Genomic DNA, 13,672 nt, shown 5'->3' with positions numbered 1-13,672 from the left:
CCTGTATGCATGCACCGCTCGGTCTCCCTGCTGATCACTGCCGAGAGTTGATTCTACAATAAAATAAAATATCCTGTATTTTTCCAGCTTAATCAGTACCTCTGATTCTCTCTTTCCTGATTTGATCAAGATTTGCTACTCCACACACCCATCTCATCCAGTTTTGCTTCATGCACCTTTTTTACTGCAATCTGATCCATAAAACAATGCTGTTCTGACCACCTTTTTACATAATTTAATCTTACACTTATTTTTTGGTCACATAACATTCCCGATGTAATTTTTTCTGTTTTTATTTACATAAATAATATACATGGGGTACCCACAAATAACCGGAATTGAAAAAAAAAGATTTAATAATCTTTACTTACTGAAACTTTAGTCTCCTTCAAAATAATCTCCATTTGAATGAATACACTTGTCCCAATGGTTTTCCTACTGATGGAAACATTTTTGGAATTGCCGAAGAGGAACATTGTCCATTGCCTGCAGTGATTACACAGTACAAAAACACTTTCCTATGAGTTCTTTTTTCATATTCGAGAAGAAGAAAAAGTCGCAGGGAGCAAAATCAGATGAGTAAGTAAGGTGGCAAGAACACACAAGTCAATTCAGAAATCTATTCAATAGTCCAACGACGATCTTCGTGAATTGCATTATAAACTTTTTCAAGATTTTCATCTTTCCTAATTGTGGAATGTCGGTCAGGTCTTGATTGGTCTTCAAGTGACACATCCCCTTGTTTGAAATGCGAAAACCACTCGTAGACTTGTGTTTTACTTAGAGCTTTAAAAGCAGTTTCGAGCATCACTACAGTTTCAGCAGCTGTTTTCTCTAAGAGAAAACAAAATTTAATGCAGACTCTCTCTTCTTCATGATCACCTATCACAAAAATCGCAGAACACGTTTAATAATCACCAAGAAAAAACAACACGGAATGGCATACGAACAATACAGAGCAACGCCACTTGGCAGAATACTGTAAGTATGCTACACCCAGCGGCAAAATTCACAACTACATCTAGATTGCGTGCCAGGTACCGATTCTGGTCATTTTTGGGTACCCCTCGTATATTCATATACATAAGTTCTAAGCAGATCTTTGAAATCAAAATAGTTCAGTGGCAATATTTAAAGAAATAAACTTTTCTTAAAACATTCAAGTTAACTCAAAAGATTTCTGCATTTGAGGAACTGACTGTTTCCTTTTGACTTAAGGTAACAAAATCATTCATCATAAAGTGTTTTCAGTTCAAAACTAATAAAATGTAAACTACAAAGAAAGAAAGAAATCAAATTTATAATAAAATCACAACCACTCATTTACCTATCATATTACGAGGATGCCCAAAGTGAGCATCGCTGAAGCCAATGCAAACACCTCCATTTACGAGAGCTACCAAATCTACCTTCTGGGTGGGAGACACTTCAGACCAGTCTTTCTGTCCAATACCATACACCTTTAAACGTGCAATTCCACCATCTGGAAAAAAGTAATCAATATGTATTAGCTGACCTACGATTTATGCTAAGTGTTCCGTGCTTTGTTCCTCCATTTAATTTGTAAAGGTTTTCTGAATTTATATTGTAAATTACAATAATTACTTAAGTAAAACAACCAGCCAAGGTGGTAGACTTAGATTTTTTGTCTTGGTTTAATTAGGTTTGTATTATGAAATCCTAATTTGTGTAATTAATTCATTAATTAGTTAATTAATCTCCTGTTTTAATAATCAATATTATTCTGATATTCTTATTGTACACAATCAATATTTTTTCATAGATAATACCAATGTTTATTTCATACTTTTCATTACAAATGTCTAAACTAGACTGAGCCCCTTTCCATTTGTCATGTGCACTTTTCTGTTTAATTCAGTCGATTTCAGAGTTCAGGGGAAAACGCTTTATGAACCCTGCAAAGGACTAGATAAATCAACAGGACTAATGCTTTAACATTGCTCTATTTCATGGCTTCCAATTTGTTCCAGAGTTTGTGTAAATAAGTGCTTCATGGTTTCCCAAATCCACTTCCTCACTTCTCAGGGGGGTATTCCAGAAAGCAGGTTATGTGACATACCCGGGTAAGTTTAAGGGTAAGTTAGTGGATAACCTCAACTTTCGGTTCCAAAAACGGAGGTAACTTTCTGGGTATGTATGTAACCATAGCAGCTTACTCTCTGAAGATAACCTGCCACCGAGCAGGTTATGTTCCAGGGTAAGTTTGTTTCAGAAGGTTACTGAGCATGGCGTGCCCTTTTGATGACGATCCTGTGGACGTGGAAGCACAAATTATCCGAGGTTTTTTCCGCCGGAGAGAGTAATAAGACCGCGTATTGATGTCTTTTCATTTCCAAATGATTTTTTAAAAGAGCGTTATCGGTTTTCAAAAGAATCGTTAATTTACTTGACCCATCTCTTGGCACCGCATATTGCACATGTCACAAACCGCGGGTCTGCGCTTAGCACAGAAAACATTCTGTGCATAGCACTTCGGTTTTTGCCTCAGGGCATTTTTTGTGTGGGCGATGCAGAGCATGTTGGAATGGCAACTGTGTGTAGAGCCGTTCGCACAGTATGTCTGGCACTGAAACACTTCTGACACACGTTTGTACAGTTCCCTGGCCATAAACCTCTGCGTGGCAGGTTTGTCCTTTGTAGTAAAATTCATGACGCATATTTAATATGTAGTCATACTATTTATATCTATAGATGTATTCATCCTGCACACACACTTGATACTTCCCTATATGACTTTCTATTTCAGGGTTTCCAAATGTAATTGGGTGCATTGGCGGCACCCACATTCCTATTAAAGCTCCTTCAATGAATGAGGGAGACTATGTTAATAGGAAATCTCTTCATAGTATCAATGTGCAGGTAAGAACTGGATTTTGTGTTCAATAAAGTTCAATAAAGTCAGCCTGCATAAAAACATTAAGCATGTTGAAGAAGCCTTTAAGTGACAGAGATAGTAATTTATTAAGTCATATAATGAAAACAAATCATAGTGGTAAACTTACATTTCACCATGCTACTTGTGGTGCATGGTGTGTGTGACGAAGTGCCCCCTGGAATGCCAGCAACCACTGTTCGCCCTTTATTAAGGGACAGAGCCAGCTCCTCAGATGGGGTGAGGGGAGGTGGTGGTGGGCCCCCGCCAGTTAGACGGGCTTCAGCTTGCTTTCTATTAGCTACATGACAGACAGAATATACTAAATCGTGTTTAATCAATAGTTCAGTGATCGTGTAATCAACTATTACCTTTTTGCAGTATGTTTTTATGTTTCATTTTGACTTGGCTCAAAGTTATTCTGCATCCAGACGGATTACACCTTATTAAATAAGAAACCATATATTCCTAGTCAATACACATTGTTATTTTAACCTAAAGAAATGAATGGCAGGAAAAGTGAATGCATTCAAAGTGATTTAACAGTGAAAAGGGTGCGGAAGGGGTGTTTCATTATTTTACAGTATAATAAAAGGGAGGCGATGTCAATTTTGCAATTTAATACACTCACGCATTTACTCTGTCCGTTATTTTTTGCCAAGCCAACTCTCTTTCTTTAGCCGATGCAGCCGTATTACTTTTTTTCATTATGATAGGCTTGAATTCTTCAAACGCCTGCATTAACACCTCCAACTCCACCTCTGTGAAATATGCCGCTCGCTTTTTTTCTCCTTGATCTTCCGTTTTGACTCGTGAAATCGGCGATCCATTGAAAACGTCTTTATGTATGCACGGTGCACGCGCATTAACTCTGGGTAACCAGTAGGAGGTTGATTGAACTTACTCTTCTCAGGTGTTTTGGAACCGACATACTCATGGTATGCGGGTTTGGGGTAAATCAACCCAGAGGTTATGATTTACCAAATGGTAAGTTAACCAAGCTTTCTGGAATACCCCCCAGGTAACTCCTATATTTGTCAGTTTCATCGAGCTTTTCTGTTGTTACCTCTAAAATTACATGGTAAATCTTTGATATCAGTCTATTGTTAATGCTCATTTAAAAACTTCACATACTCTTACTCTTGAAATTCTTAATATCTTGCAAATTTTGGTCTGTTTACTCCAATCTTTCCCATGAACCATTTTTCCAACTTCAATGTCTTTCTTAAGAGGCACCTCCTGTTTTCTAATTGAGTGGTAATTTCATGCCTGTTTGGCATCTCTTATCTCTAAAACTTGTACTTTGTTTACTTGTTTTCTTACATGCATTTCATTCTTCCACCAATAAGTTATCAATTCAAGCATTTATTTCAAGTCACATATTTTTCTTCTTCTAACACTTTTCCCACTTTCACGTGGAGTCACTATACTGGACCAGGATCCTCCATCTCCTTTACATAGCATTTGCTACTGTTTTTTAGACAGACCAATGTTTAGTAGGCACCTTCTATTTCTTAATAAATGTTTAAGATCTTTATTCAATTTATATTCTGGTATGCTAAACATGCATCTCTTGGATATATTGATTTCATTTATTTTTTGATGTATGAATGAGGTACTGGAGCTCTTAAATGGCTACCACACATAAGGGTTAAGGCAGAATATCACAATATAATAGGTTCCTTGTATATTATAAAAGTACATTAAAAAAAAAATTCATACATACAAAAGAAACTTTCACATATAAATATTTATCATCCTCTGAATCAATATGGTGTTTTATAACATGAAAGGAAGTATTACAAAGGTGACCTGACATTATATCCTGTTCTTTTAATTGAAACTATTGCTGAAGAAAATTAGAATTTGTCATTGCAGATCAATAAACTTTGTACACAATATAAAATCTTTTTAAATGACCATGAATAAGGAACTTTATAGTTCTTTGCTAGTTACTCTTTGGGTATGTAAAGACCTTTTACGGCGAGGGGACTCAACTACGGTCCTGGAGGTCCACAGTGGCTGCAGGTTTTCAAACCAAGTTTCATAATTACAAGCCAAGCCTCAAAGATAATGAAAGTTGGTAATTAATTATATGATTTGTTAGTGCTTTTATTCTTCAAATACAAAAATTGTATGTTTTTTGTTTTCCGGGAATATTATCCATATATTTTGTTCCTTTCCTTTTCTCTCTTTTATTTCAAAACATTTTATTGACACAGATATTTCATGATGGATGTACACAGGTTTAAATGAAAACATGATAGCTGAATAGCTGGTAGTTCCTTTGTCATTTGTACCTCATTACTAACTTTGGATGGTTAAGAAAACAGGAAACAATTAATATATTAATTCAGCAGCATACAACTATGGTGGACAATTAAGGGTTCTGAATTGAAATAAGCAAGTTAACTAAACCTAAGTGCCCAAAAATATTTCTTTATTGGTAAATAAATGGGTCCTAATTAAGAAACTGGTTAAAGTGAAATCTTTCAGATACTGTGGACCTTCGTGAGTGTAACTGAGTACCCCTGTTTTTGGATATAGCTCGACGTGCATGTGAACCCTCAGAGCCTGTACACCAGTGGTCTCAAACTCCAGTCTTGGAGGGCCACAGTGGCTGCAGGTTTTCATTCTAATCTTTTTCTTAATTAGTGACCTGTTTCTACTGCTAATTAACTTTTTTTGAATTAATTTTAATTGACTTGTTTTTTCAGATTTGTTCCCCTGAATTTCTTCATCATTCCTCTGAATTGCTTCATTTCTTTCCTTAAATGGCACCCAAACAGAAATGAAACGTGAAGTGAGTGAGCCAACAGAAGACCAACTGAGTCAGGGTCTCAAACTCCAACCAATTTCACTCCAACCAGTTGCTTGATTAGGAGCTGATTCTTGTTATTAATTAAACCCGTTCTTTAATTCCATAGCTTGTTGCTGCCCTCATTGTGAAATGGCATACATTTCCAAAACTATTGATTTTCTCTTTTCTGAGAGAGCTATTAAAATGTTTTGTGGACCTGAGCAGATCAGCATTCCTGAGACCTTCACCTTTCTTTATTTTCAGATATTGTATGATGGACACAGTTTGCTGGTCGTGTTTTGGCTCATTTTGTATCTCATTATTGTTTGACTGCTAATTAAGGAAAAAGAAACAATTGAGGGGTCTGAGTCTTCAAGAACAAGTCAATTAAAATTAATTCAAAAGAAATTAATTAGCAGCAAAAACAGTTCACTAATTAAGAAAAGGGTTAGAATGAAAACCTGTAGCCACTGCGGCCCTCCAGGACTGGAGTTTGAGACAGTGACGATTTCAATAAAAGATTCAAGTGAATTAAAAAACTGTATAACGTACTTATAACTTTACAGAAAGCCCTGCAAATGTATAAAATCTGGCCTTGTCTTTTATGTACATCTTAAATTAGCATAATTTAATTCAAATATAAGCATATTGTTCTGGTACTGTAGCAAATATTATATATGCAATGTTTGTCTATTATTTATTGGCTGAAACTAAACTATTTCTCAACAAACAACAGTTTCTTCATATACATAAAAATTTTAATATTAACACTAAGAGTACTACTTTAATAAAAGTGTTATAAACACTGTAATAAAACAGGTATTTATGATTTTTTTCTTAGATAAAATTAAAAACATAAATGGAGTGTTGTCAAAAAGTATTTTCTCCTTTCATGATTGCCCTTACTATTGCAACTTTTTCACATTGATTGTCTTCAGATCTTCAACAAAAGTCTAATGTTTGATAAATAATAGTGTTTTCAATAAAAGTGGAGAGCAGGAAGGGAGCAAATACTTTCACTGCATGGCATTATACAAATAACCTTAAACAGACACACATATGAAGATTAGATTAATAATAAAAGACTGCCTCTTATTGCTTTGTTGTATTTTTTGTCTGCTGTCTTATCACGATTACCATCATTTATAAGCCAGTCATTCAGTTTTCTTATGTGTCAAATCGCAGGCAAACGTCATGTCACATTCGAAGACTTTTAGAGCAATTCTCTGTTAATTGTCCTCATCTACATAATCTTGCAGAGTTGAAGGATGTTGTCAGCAGGCTCATATGAAGGTCAGTCGTGTACCCAGCAACTCACTCCAGTCAGTCCACAAGCAGGTTTGGTTTTGTCTTTAGTGCTGGGGACAGGCTCTGTGTGCATGAGTGCTGACAAGCAATGAATGCACATCCGGACAACAAATGAAAAAGACAAGTGTTTTGGATCTCACAAATAAAAGTCTGATGTCTCATGTTTAATGTGTTTTTAAAGTTAAACTCTCTGTGTGAAATGTGTCAAATAAAATAAAGTCAGATAAAGTCAAAAGAAAAATCGTACTACTAGGAAACAAATCCCCCTTTGGATGTCATGCAGCTGGTCACATTCTGCACTATTACTTTTAAGTCATTTTAAGTATATTTGCTTGAAATAAAAACTGATTCATAGTATAACTTTAATGACAAAGGTTAAAAATGCCATAGTCCCATTTTGTTTTAGCATATGCCATGCACTTACCAGGGTAAATGTTAAGTCTAATGTGGGTCCATCTCTGTGTACAGCTCACAGGAAAGTAATTATGACATGTGTCAGTATATCCTGGTTTAACTTTTGAAAATGATACTAACTCAACCCAGGATTCAGAGCACATCTGTGAGTAAAGGAATACATAAAAAGAGATTATGCAATGCCTGAATGTATTCTTTGTTATTGACTGATTATTTAAACGTTCAAGTATACTACGTTACACAGTACAGAAGTTCTGACGTTTGTACTGCAAGATCCTGAATGTAAGACCCTACTTCACTTCAGTATTATATACAGTAACAGGAATGCAATAGGCCCACTGAAGATCATCCTCTTCCAGAACTCAAATATATTCTATGACCTTGTGACTCACAGCCTTTTTGGGGCCAAAAACAATTGTAGACCAGAAGTGGTAGTCACTGTCAGGTTAATCCATTATAATGGTGTAGTAGAATGTCCTGTAGTAACTGTTCCATACTTCATTAGTAAGTCCAAATCTAAATTTATCCAAAATATGGTTCAAATATACATGCAGGAAGGAGAGAAAGTATCTATCTATCTATCTATCTATCTATCTATCTATCTATCTATCTATCTATCTAACTAAATAAATAAATAAGTTAAATGAGTATTATTACCCATCTTATCTTTGCTGTCTGAGTGGCAGGCTTTTGTTCTTTAACCCTAACCTTCCTCCTATTCCCCTTTACTATGTGTTGCCTTCCAAAATATCTAATAACAAGGTTTCTACTCTTTCTCTCAGTTGTCTTTTTAGTCTCTTCAATGGTGTCTGGTTACTGTAGCTCCCAAATATGTTACTCACAGGCTACTTCAGAAGTGCACTAAGCTTTATAGTCTATTTTTTAAATTGTGAAATGCCCCTTGTGTCACTCTTCAGAAATAGATTATTTTGTGTCTTTAAGACTCATAATAATGAGGTGGTCTCCTTGGCGTTGTTGGTAAACACTAAGAGGGATTCTGAGAGAAAAAGACCAGGGGCTTCATGTATAAATTGTGCGCACGCACAAAAATGTTGCATAAGCCTGTTTCCACACTCAAATCGCGATGTATAAAAATTAAACTTGCCGTAAAGCCACGCACATTTTCACGCTAGCTAAAACCCTGGTGTACACAAGTTCTCCGCTCACTTTTGTAAACAGGAGGCACCCAGCGTCAAAGCAGTGCTACTGTTCCAGTGTGGTTTCCCTTTCTTTTTTAGATCCACATCCCTGATGCAGCTTTATAAATACACTGAAATTAACCGTATATTGTTTACTAGTTTAATGCATCTGATTGTAATTAACTTGTAACAATATAATGGTCCACAGAATGGTCAAACTATTCTAAATACCATAGCTGCTTTAGTGTTGTTACTCTCACTGCACCTTCTTCTTCTTCTTTCAGCTGCTCCTGTTAGGGGTTGCCTCAGCGGATCATCTTTTTCCATATTACTCTCACTGCACCACTCGGAATATTTATATCACTGTATCTGAGTGGTGAATCACAGTTCTACAGCAGCTGATTGGAAAGAGAATTATCGGTATATAGCATCTAGCACACGCTGCCTCAGCCATGCTGTCTATTGAACTGCTCTCATATAGCAAACGCTTCAAAGCCTCTCCTGTATGGACCTCGCGGTTCAGAAACAGTTTCATCTATAAACGCACTCAATCAGTCCATCAAGTGCTCCTTGTAGAACCGTTTGTACTTATTAGTACAATCACCTCACTGTAAACTTGCAATACAGTTATAATATTGCACAACCTGAGCCACTGTATAAAGCGCGTATTTACATATGATGACGATATCATTTTTAAGATGAAATGCAGCAAAATATGTTTATTATATTATACAGATAAAACTTTAACTTCATTTAAATAATCTATATTGTTAATAATTAAACATGTGAGGACACTGTGTCGCAGCACTAGCAAGGAGCTGGTGCTCCATTCACGGATTGTTCCTGCCTCGCACTGTATTCTTGCTGGGGCTGGAGCGACACTGGAAGGATAGAATAATTAAACAATGTTCCTTAAAAGTTTTGAAGAATCGTTATTCTAAGCTTACAGGTGGCTTAACGTCTATTACAGAGCTGATTGTGTGGCGATTGGGTATTTGGAGAAAGAAAGTAAGTACAGGAATTGGGGGTTAGTATGTTTGAAAGAGACAGTAGTGTTGCAATAAATTATTTCATTGAATGTCGCGCACAGCGCAGCAAGCATCTTGTGTGAGTCATGAACAATCACTGCGCCACCGTGTTCCTATGTTTAATAACATGCTTTAACTCCTATCATCATGAAAATGATATCAAGTATACATCTCAGTATTTTACTTATTCAGAGAACTGTAATATCATGAATGTAATGGATTCTGTGTCCTGTCGGAGGAACAGAAAGCCCGTTTAAGAAGCACGTAGTGATTCACACACATTGAGCACACATTTGATCTTTAAGATCAAATACAAAACAAAGCATTTAATGTGCTACTTTAGTTACGATGGGATTTGAGAAACTAGTAAATTAAACGATTTTAAGATGAAGTTTATGATGTTCTACTTTAATGACAAAATAAACTACGTGATTAAAGTTGAAATTTCAAGATTAACGTTGAGATTTTGTGCTTTTTTCCTACTGTGTGCCTATTTTTTTTTTCTCTGTACCCTAATAAGCTTTCATATGACACTCAGACGGTGGGCTATAATTCGCCTTTTCACAGCGACTTTGATATCTGACAACTTCTTTTTTATTTCGGGCACTGTGTGACTTTGTGAACTTGAGCTTTCGAGTTTCTCCGACACTCTATATTACTCGATCAACTTCCTTTTCTTGTTTATACCACTGTTTAAACCAACAAATAGTACGTTTTTCCTTGCCTCCGCTTGGTATTCTCTGAAATTCTTCTATTTTCCCCCGTGCTTTTGTCATTGCCTTTTCACAGAACGCTGAGCTTAAGGGCTATTTATATTGATTTGCATATTCAAAGAGGCGTAATTCTGGGAGGCGTTTGGGGAGTGGCAGCACACGCATGCACGTGAGTTACTTTTCACGCTGACTGGGATTTATGGAGCGGAAGAACGTGGAAGTTGGTGAACGCACAGATTTATGCATCTGGATTTTTTTGTGCGTATGGACATATCCGCTTTTGTCCTTACGCCATGTTTTAGTGTGAGTTCTATGCACAGCATTATGCATGAGGCCCCAGGAAATGAACTAGGAATGAAAGGTGAAGCCAAATAGGACAAAGAATTTCAATAATGCCAAAAAAGACCAAAATATTGAGCATCAAAACAGAAATATTTCATAATGTTTTAGTATTTTTGTAAATTTTTCTCTCTGCCTCTTGTGAATACATTTTTTCCAGACTCTTAAAATATTTTCTGAGTTTTTTTACAACAGTGATTCACTTTGTAATACTGATTGTCGTCTAACTATTAGACATTAGCTAGTGAAACTTTTTGCGACACCAATTTTTTGTGTCTGCTGCTATTTTGGTGCACCATTACTATGATGCGATGTTCCATTGACAGGGAGTGTGTCCCAGAAATCACACAGGGTGACGTCTTAGATGTGATGGTACTTAAGATGGTATCCCTCAGAAATCACTGACCAAGTTGGTGGGTACTAAAACAAAGCAAGTGTTGCTTTGATTTAGTCCTTAAGAACAACTTGTGCCTGTGTTCTTCTGACTTTGTTTCTTGTTTCACATTAGGTTTAGTTGCATGATAATTAGTTTTTCTGGTACTGTCCCCTGCTTGGGTTTTGGTCTTTTTTCCCTTTGCAGTATACACTTTTCACCTTGTTACATAACAACATAGTGATTCAGAGATCAAAATGGAAGTCAAGCAAAAATTAAGAAGTAGAGGCCCATAGCAAAACAATTGAAGATTTCTCTCTAGCTGATTTTAGAAATTTTTGAAAATTTAGAATACTGACTCTGAGGCATGTACCTCTGAGGCATGTACATCTTAAATAGAGTCACATGTTGCAATGCTGGTTGTCCTGCAGTTGATGAATGGATGTAGAAACTGTAAACAATATGGTGACACTACATATATTGTATGGTACCAATATATGTAACAACAAAACAGCTCAAAAGCAAGGGTGATGACGGTAAAAAAACCTAAAATGCCACCACAATGACATCATCGTCATAATAAAAGAATTAGTATTTTTTTAGTATTAAAAGAGTCCCATGATTCACTTACAGTATATTATCTTAGTTCTACTGCTTACTCTTAGTTGTTAATAAATATATTTTCATGTATAAAATGGTGTACTATAAAGGATTAACCTTCAGTCTTGGGTAAAGTAACTCCACTTTACACACAAAATTCACTGGAAAGAAACATTGACTAGAATGAAGCAGTGACAGATAATAGAAGATTGAACAGTAATTATATAAAAAGGCACAGGGGAAGCTGCAATGTCCTGTGATAAGCCGAACCCCATTCAATATGTGGCCTGGGTCTGCTCCAATTATTACTTGCATAGTCTTTTATTTTCTCATGGCCCTCATTAGATTGAAGTTGATACAGAAAATTCAGACTTAGGTGATTGACATTTTAATTTTCAAGGAAAAGGACGGCAATGAGTCACAACTACAGTGTCAACTAATAAAGCGCACTGGATGTGTACATTAAGCAATACTGCAAGCTTGTCATTTTTCTGTTGCTCTGAAATGTAATAGTACCTTTGAATTGTTTCACCTAACAATCAGATTTCACATAATCCTCTCATAGGTGTATCTTTGCCATTTTCATTCATTGAGTAGCTGGTGTTGCTACCTAAGTGAAATGTAATTTAGTTCAGTTCAATTTATTCTTAAAAAATGCATTATAACATATAAGCCCCCTACTGTATTGCACTAATTATAAAAATAGTACAGTTAAAACACAAAAAGACATAAATCTAAAACATAAACATTATTGGGAAAACAGCAATGAGAAAACACAATGCAACATATTCAGATTTATGTATTGTTATACACACAAACCTATGGAGTGTCTCACAGGCATTATTTTGGGGAAACACCGGATAAGAGAGAGGTTTCTGTTTCCCCTAGAATGGAGGAGAAGGCGCTGGAAGATGAGTTACATCACTTCTGGGTCTGACACTGCTAGCCCTGTCTCATCCGGTCACTATGCTACTTAAATCTACACCTTACCAGAAATCCTTGTTCAGTTGTGGACCTGGACCTGCTCTTGAAGAGGATGAAGCTCTACCTCTAAATGGCAAATTTTCAGCTCAGGGAAGCCAGGAATAATAACAGAGGATGTTGTTTCTTTAATTCTTTATTTTCATTTTCTATTTTCAACCTGACATTATCAGGGTGTCCTTTGGAGCCCCAAACCTTTATGTCATGTTTTTGCATTTCTATACTATATAAAATATATACTCTGGAAGAAATCCACATCAGCCATTCTGTTCTATGAATCACAGTGCAGACCAAGAGGTCCAACATTAATGTAATATATTAAGTAATATAGTATATTTTATGTATTTTCATAAGACTCAGATGAATATACCTCTTTACTCAAAATTTTCAAATGCTGATGTACTCATCCACAAATTGTGATATATTCTGTAATTTACATTATATCACCATAATGATCTTCAAAGAGCTTAAATGCTGTCTTTCCTAACTATCTATCTATCTATCTATCTATCTATCTATCTATCTATCTATCTATCTATCTACTCACTTTGCTCCTCCACCTCATGGTGTAAGGGCTGGGGGGATAGGAGAATCCCAAAGAAAAGGCAGAGGACCTCTTGATGCATCAGAGTATATTCTCCTTGTTGTTAGGAGAGGAGCAAAAGCCAGAAACAGAAGAAGAGATTCCAGGATGAACTTTGGAAGACCAAGTGACTGCCCAGTCACTTCCAGTCACGTGGCTTGGAGAATGTTTTTAAAATTGATGGTCAAAAGCCCACATATCATTTCAGTCCCTACAAAGACATGCAAATGAACTTATTCTATTTGATGGACTCCAGCCCAACTAAAGAACTGATAGACCATTTTTTGTATACCTAGTATAGAGCTAGAGAGCACTGCAGAGGCCTTGAAAAGATACTTATAAAATGAAAAACTGTGATATTTGTTTTAACAAGTCTTTTCTATTTATTCTAAACCATAGAATGACTGTGGCACGAGTTCCTTGACTGGCCATCTAAGTGTCCCCTATACACACACACATATGATTTTATTGAAAGACTATATTACTATGTATCACAGCACT

At 36.1% G+C, this 13,672-nt stretch overlaps 1 protein-coding gene across 3 annotated transcripts in view; it reads right to left on the bottom strand.

The window, feature by feature from the left end:
- allc (allantoicase) overlaps window positions 1-13,672 on the bottom strand; it is a 62,699-nt gene that overhangs the window by 7,158 nt on the left and 41,869 nt on the right. For all 3 annotated transcript variants that reach the window (XM_039748847.1, XM_039748849.1, XM_039748848.1), the window contains 2 exons: window positions 7,426-7,558; window positions 1,328-1,483 (listed from right to left, as the gene is read on the bottom strand). In XM_039748847.1, the coding sequence (XP_039604781.1) occupies window positions 1,328-1,483; window positions 7,426-7,558 (289 nt within the window). The remainder of the gene's footprint in view (window positions 1-1,327; window positions 1,484-7,425; window positions 7,559-13,672) is intronic.

Source organism: Polypterus senegalus, chromosome 3, assembly GCF_016835505.1.
Source record: "Polypterus senegalus isolate Bchr_013 chromosome 3, ASM1683550v1, whole genome shotgun sequence".
Lineage (NCBI taxonomy): Eukaryota > Metazoa > Chordata > Cladistia > Polypteriformes > Polypteridae > Polypterus > Polypterus senegalus.
This window is presented reverse-complemented; position numbering and strand designations above follow the sequence as displayed.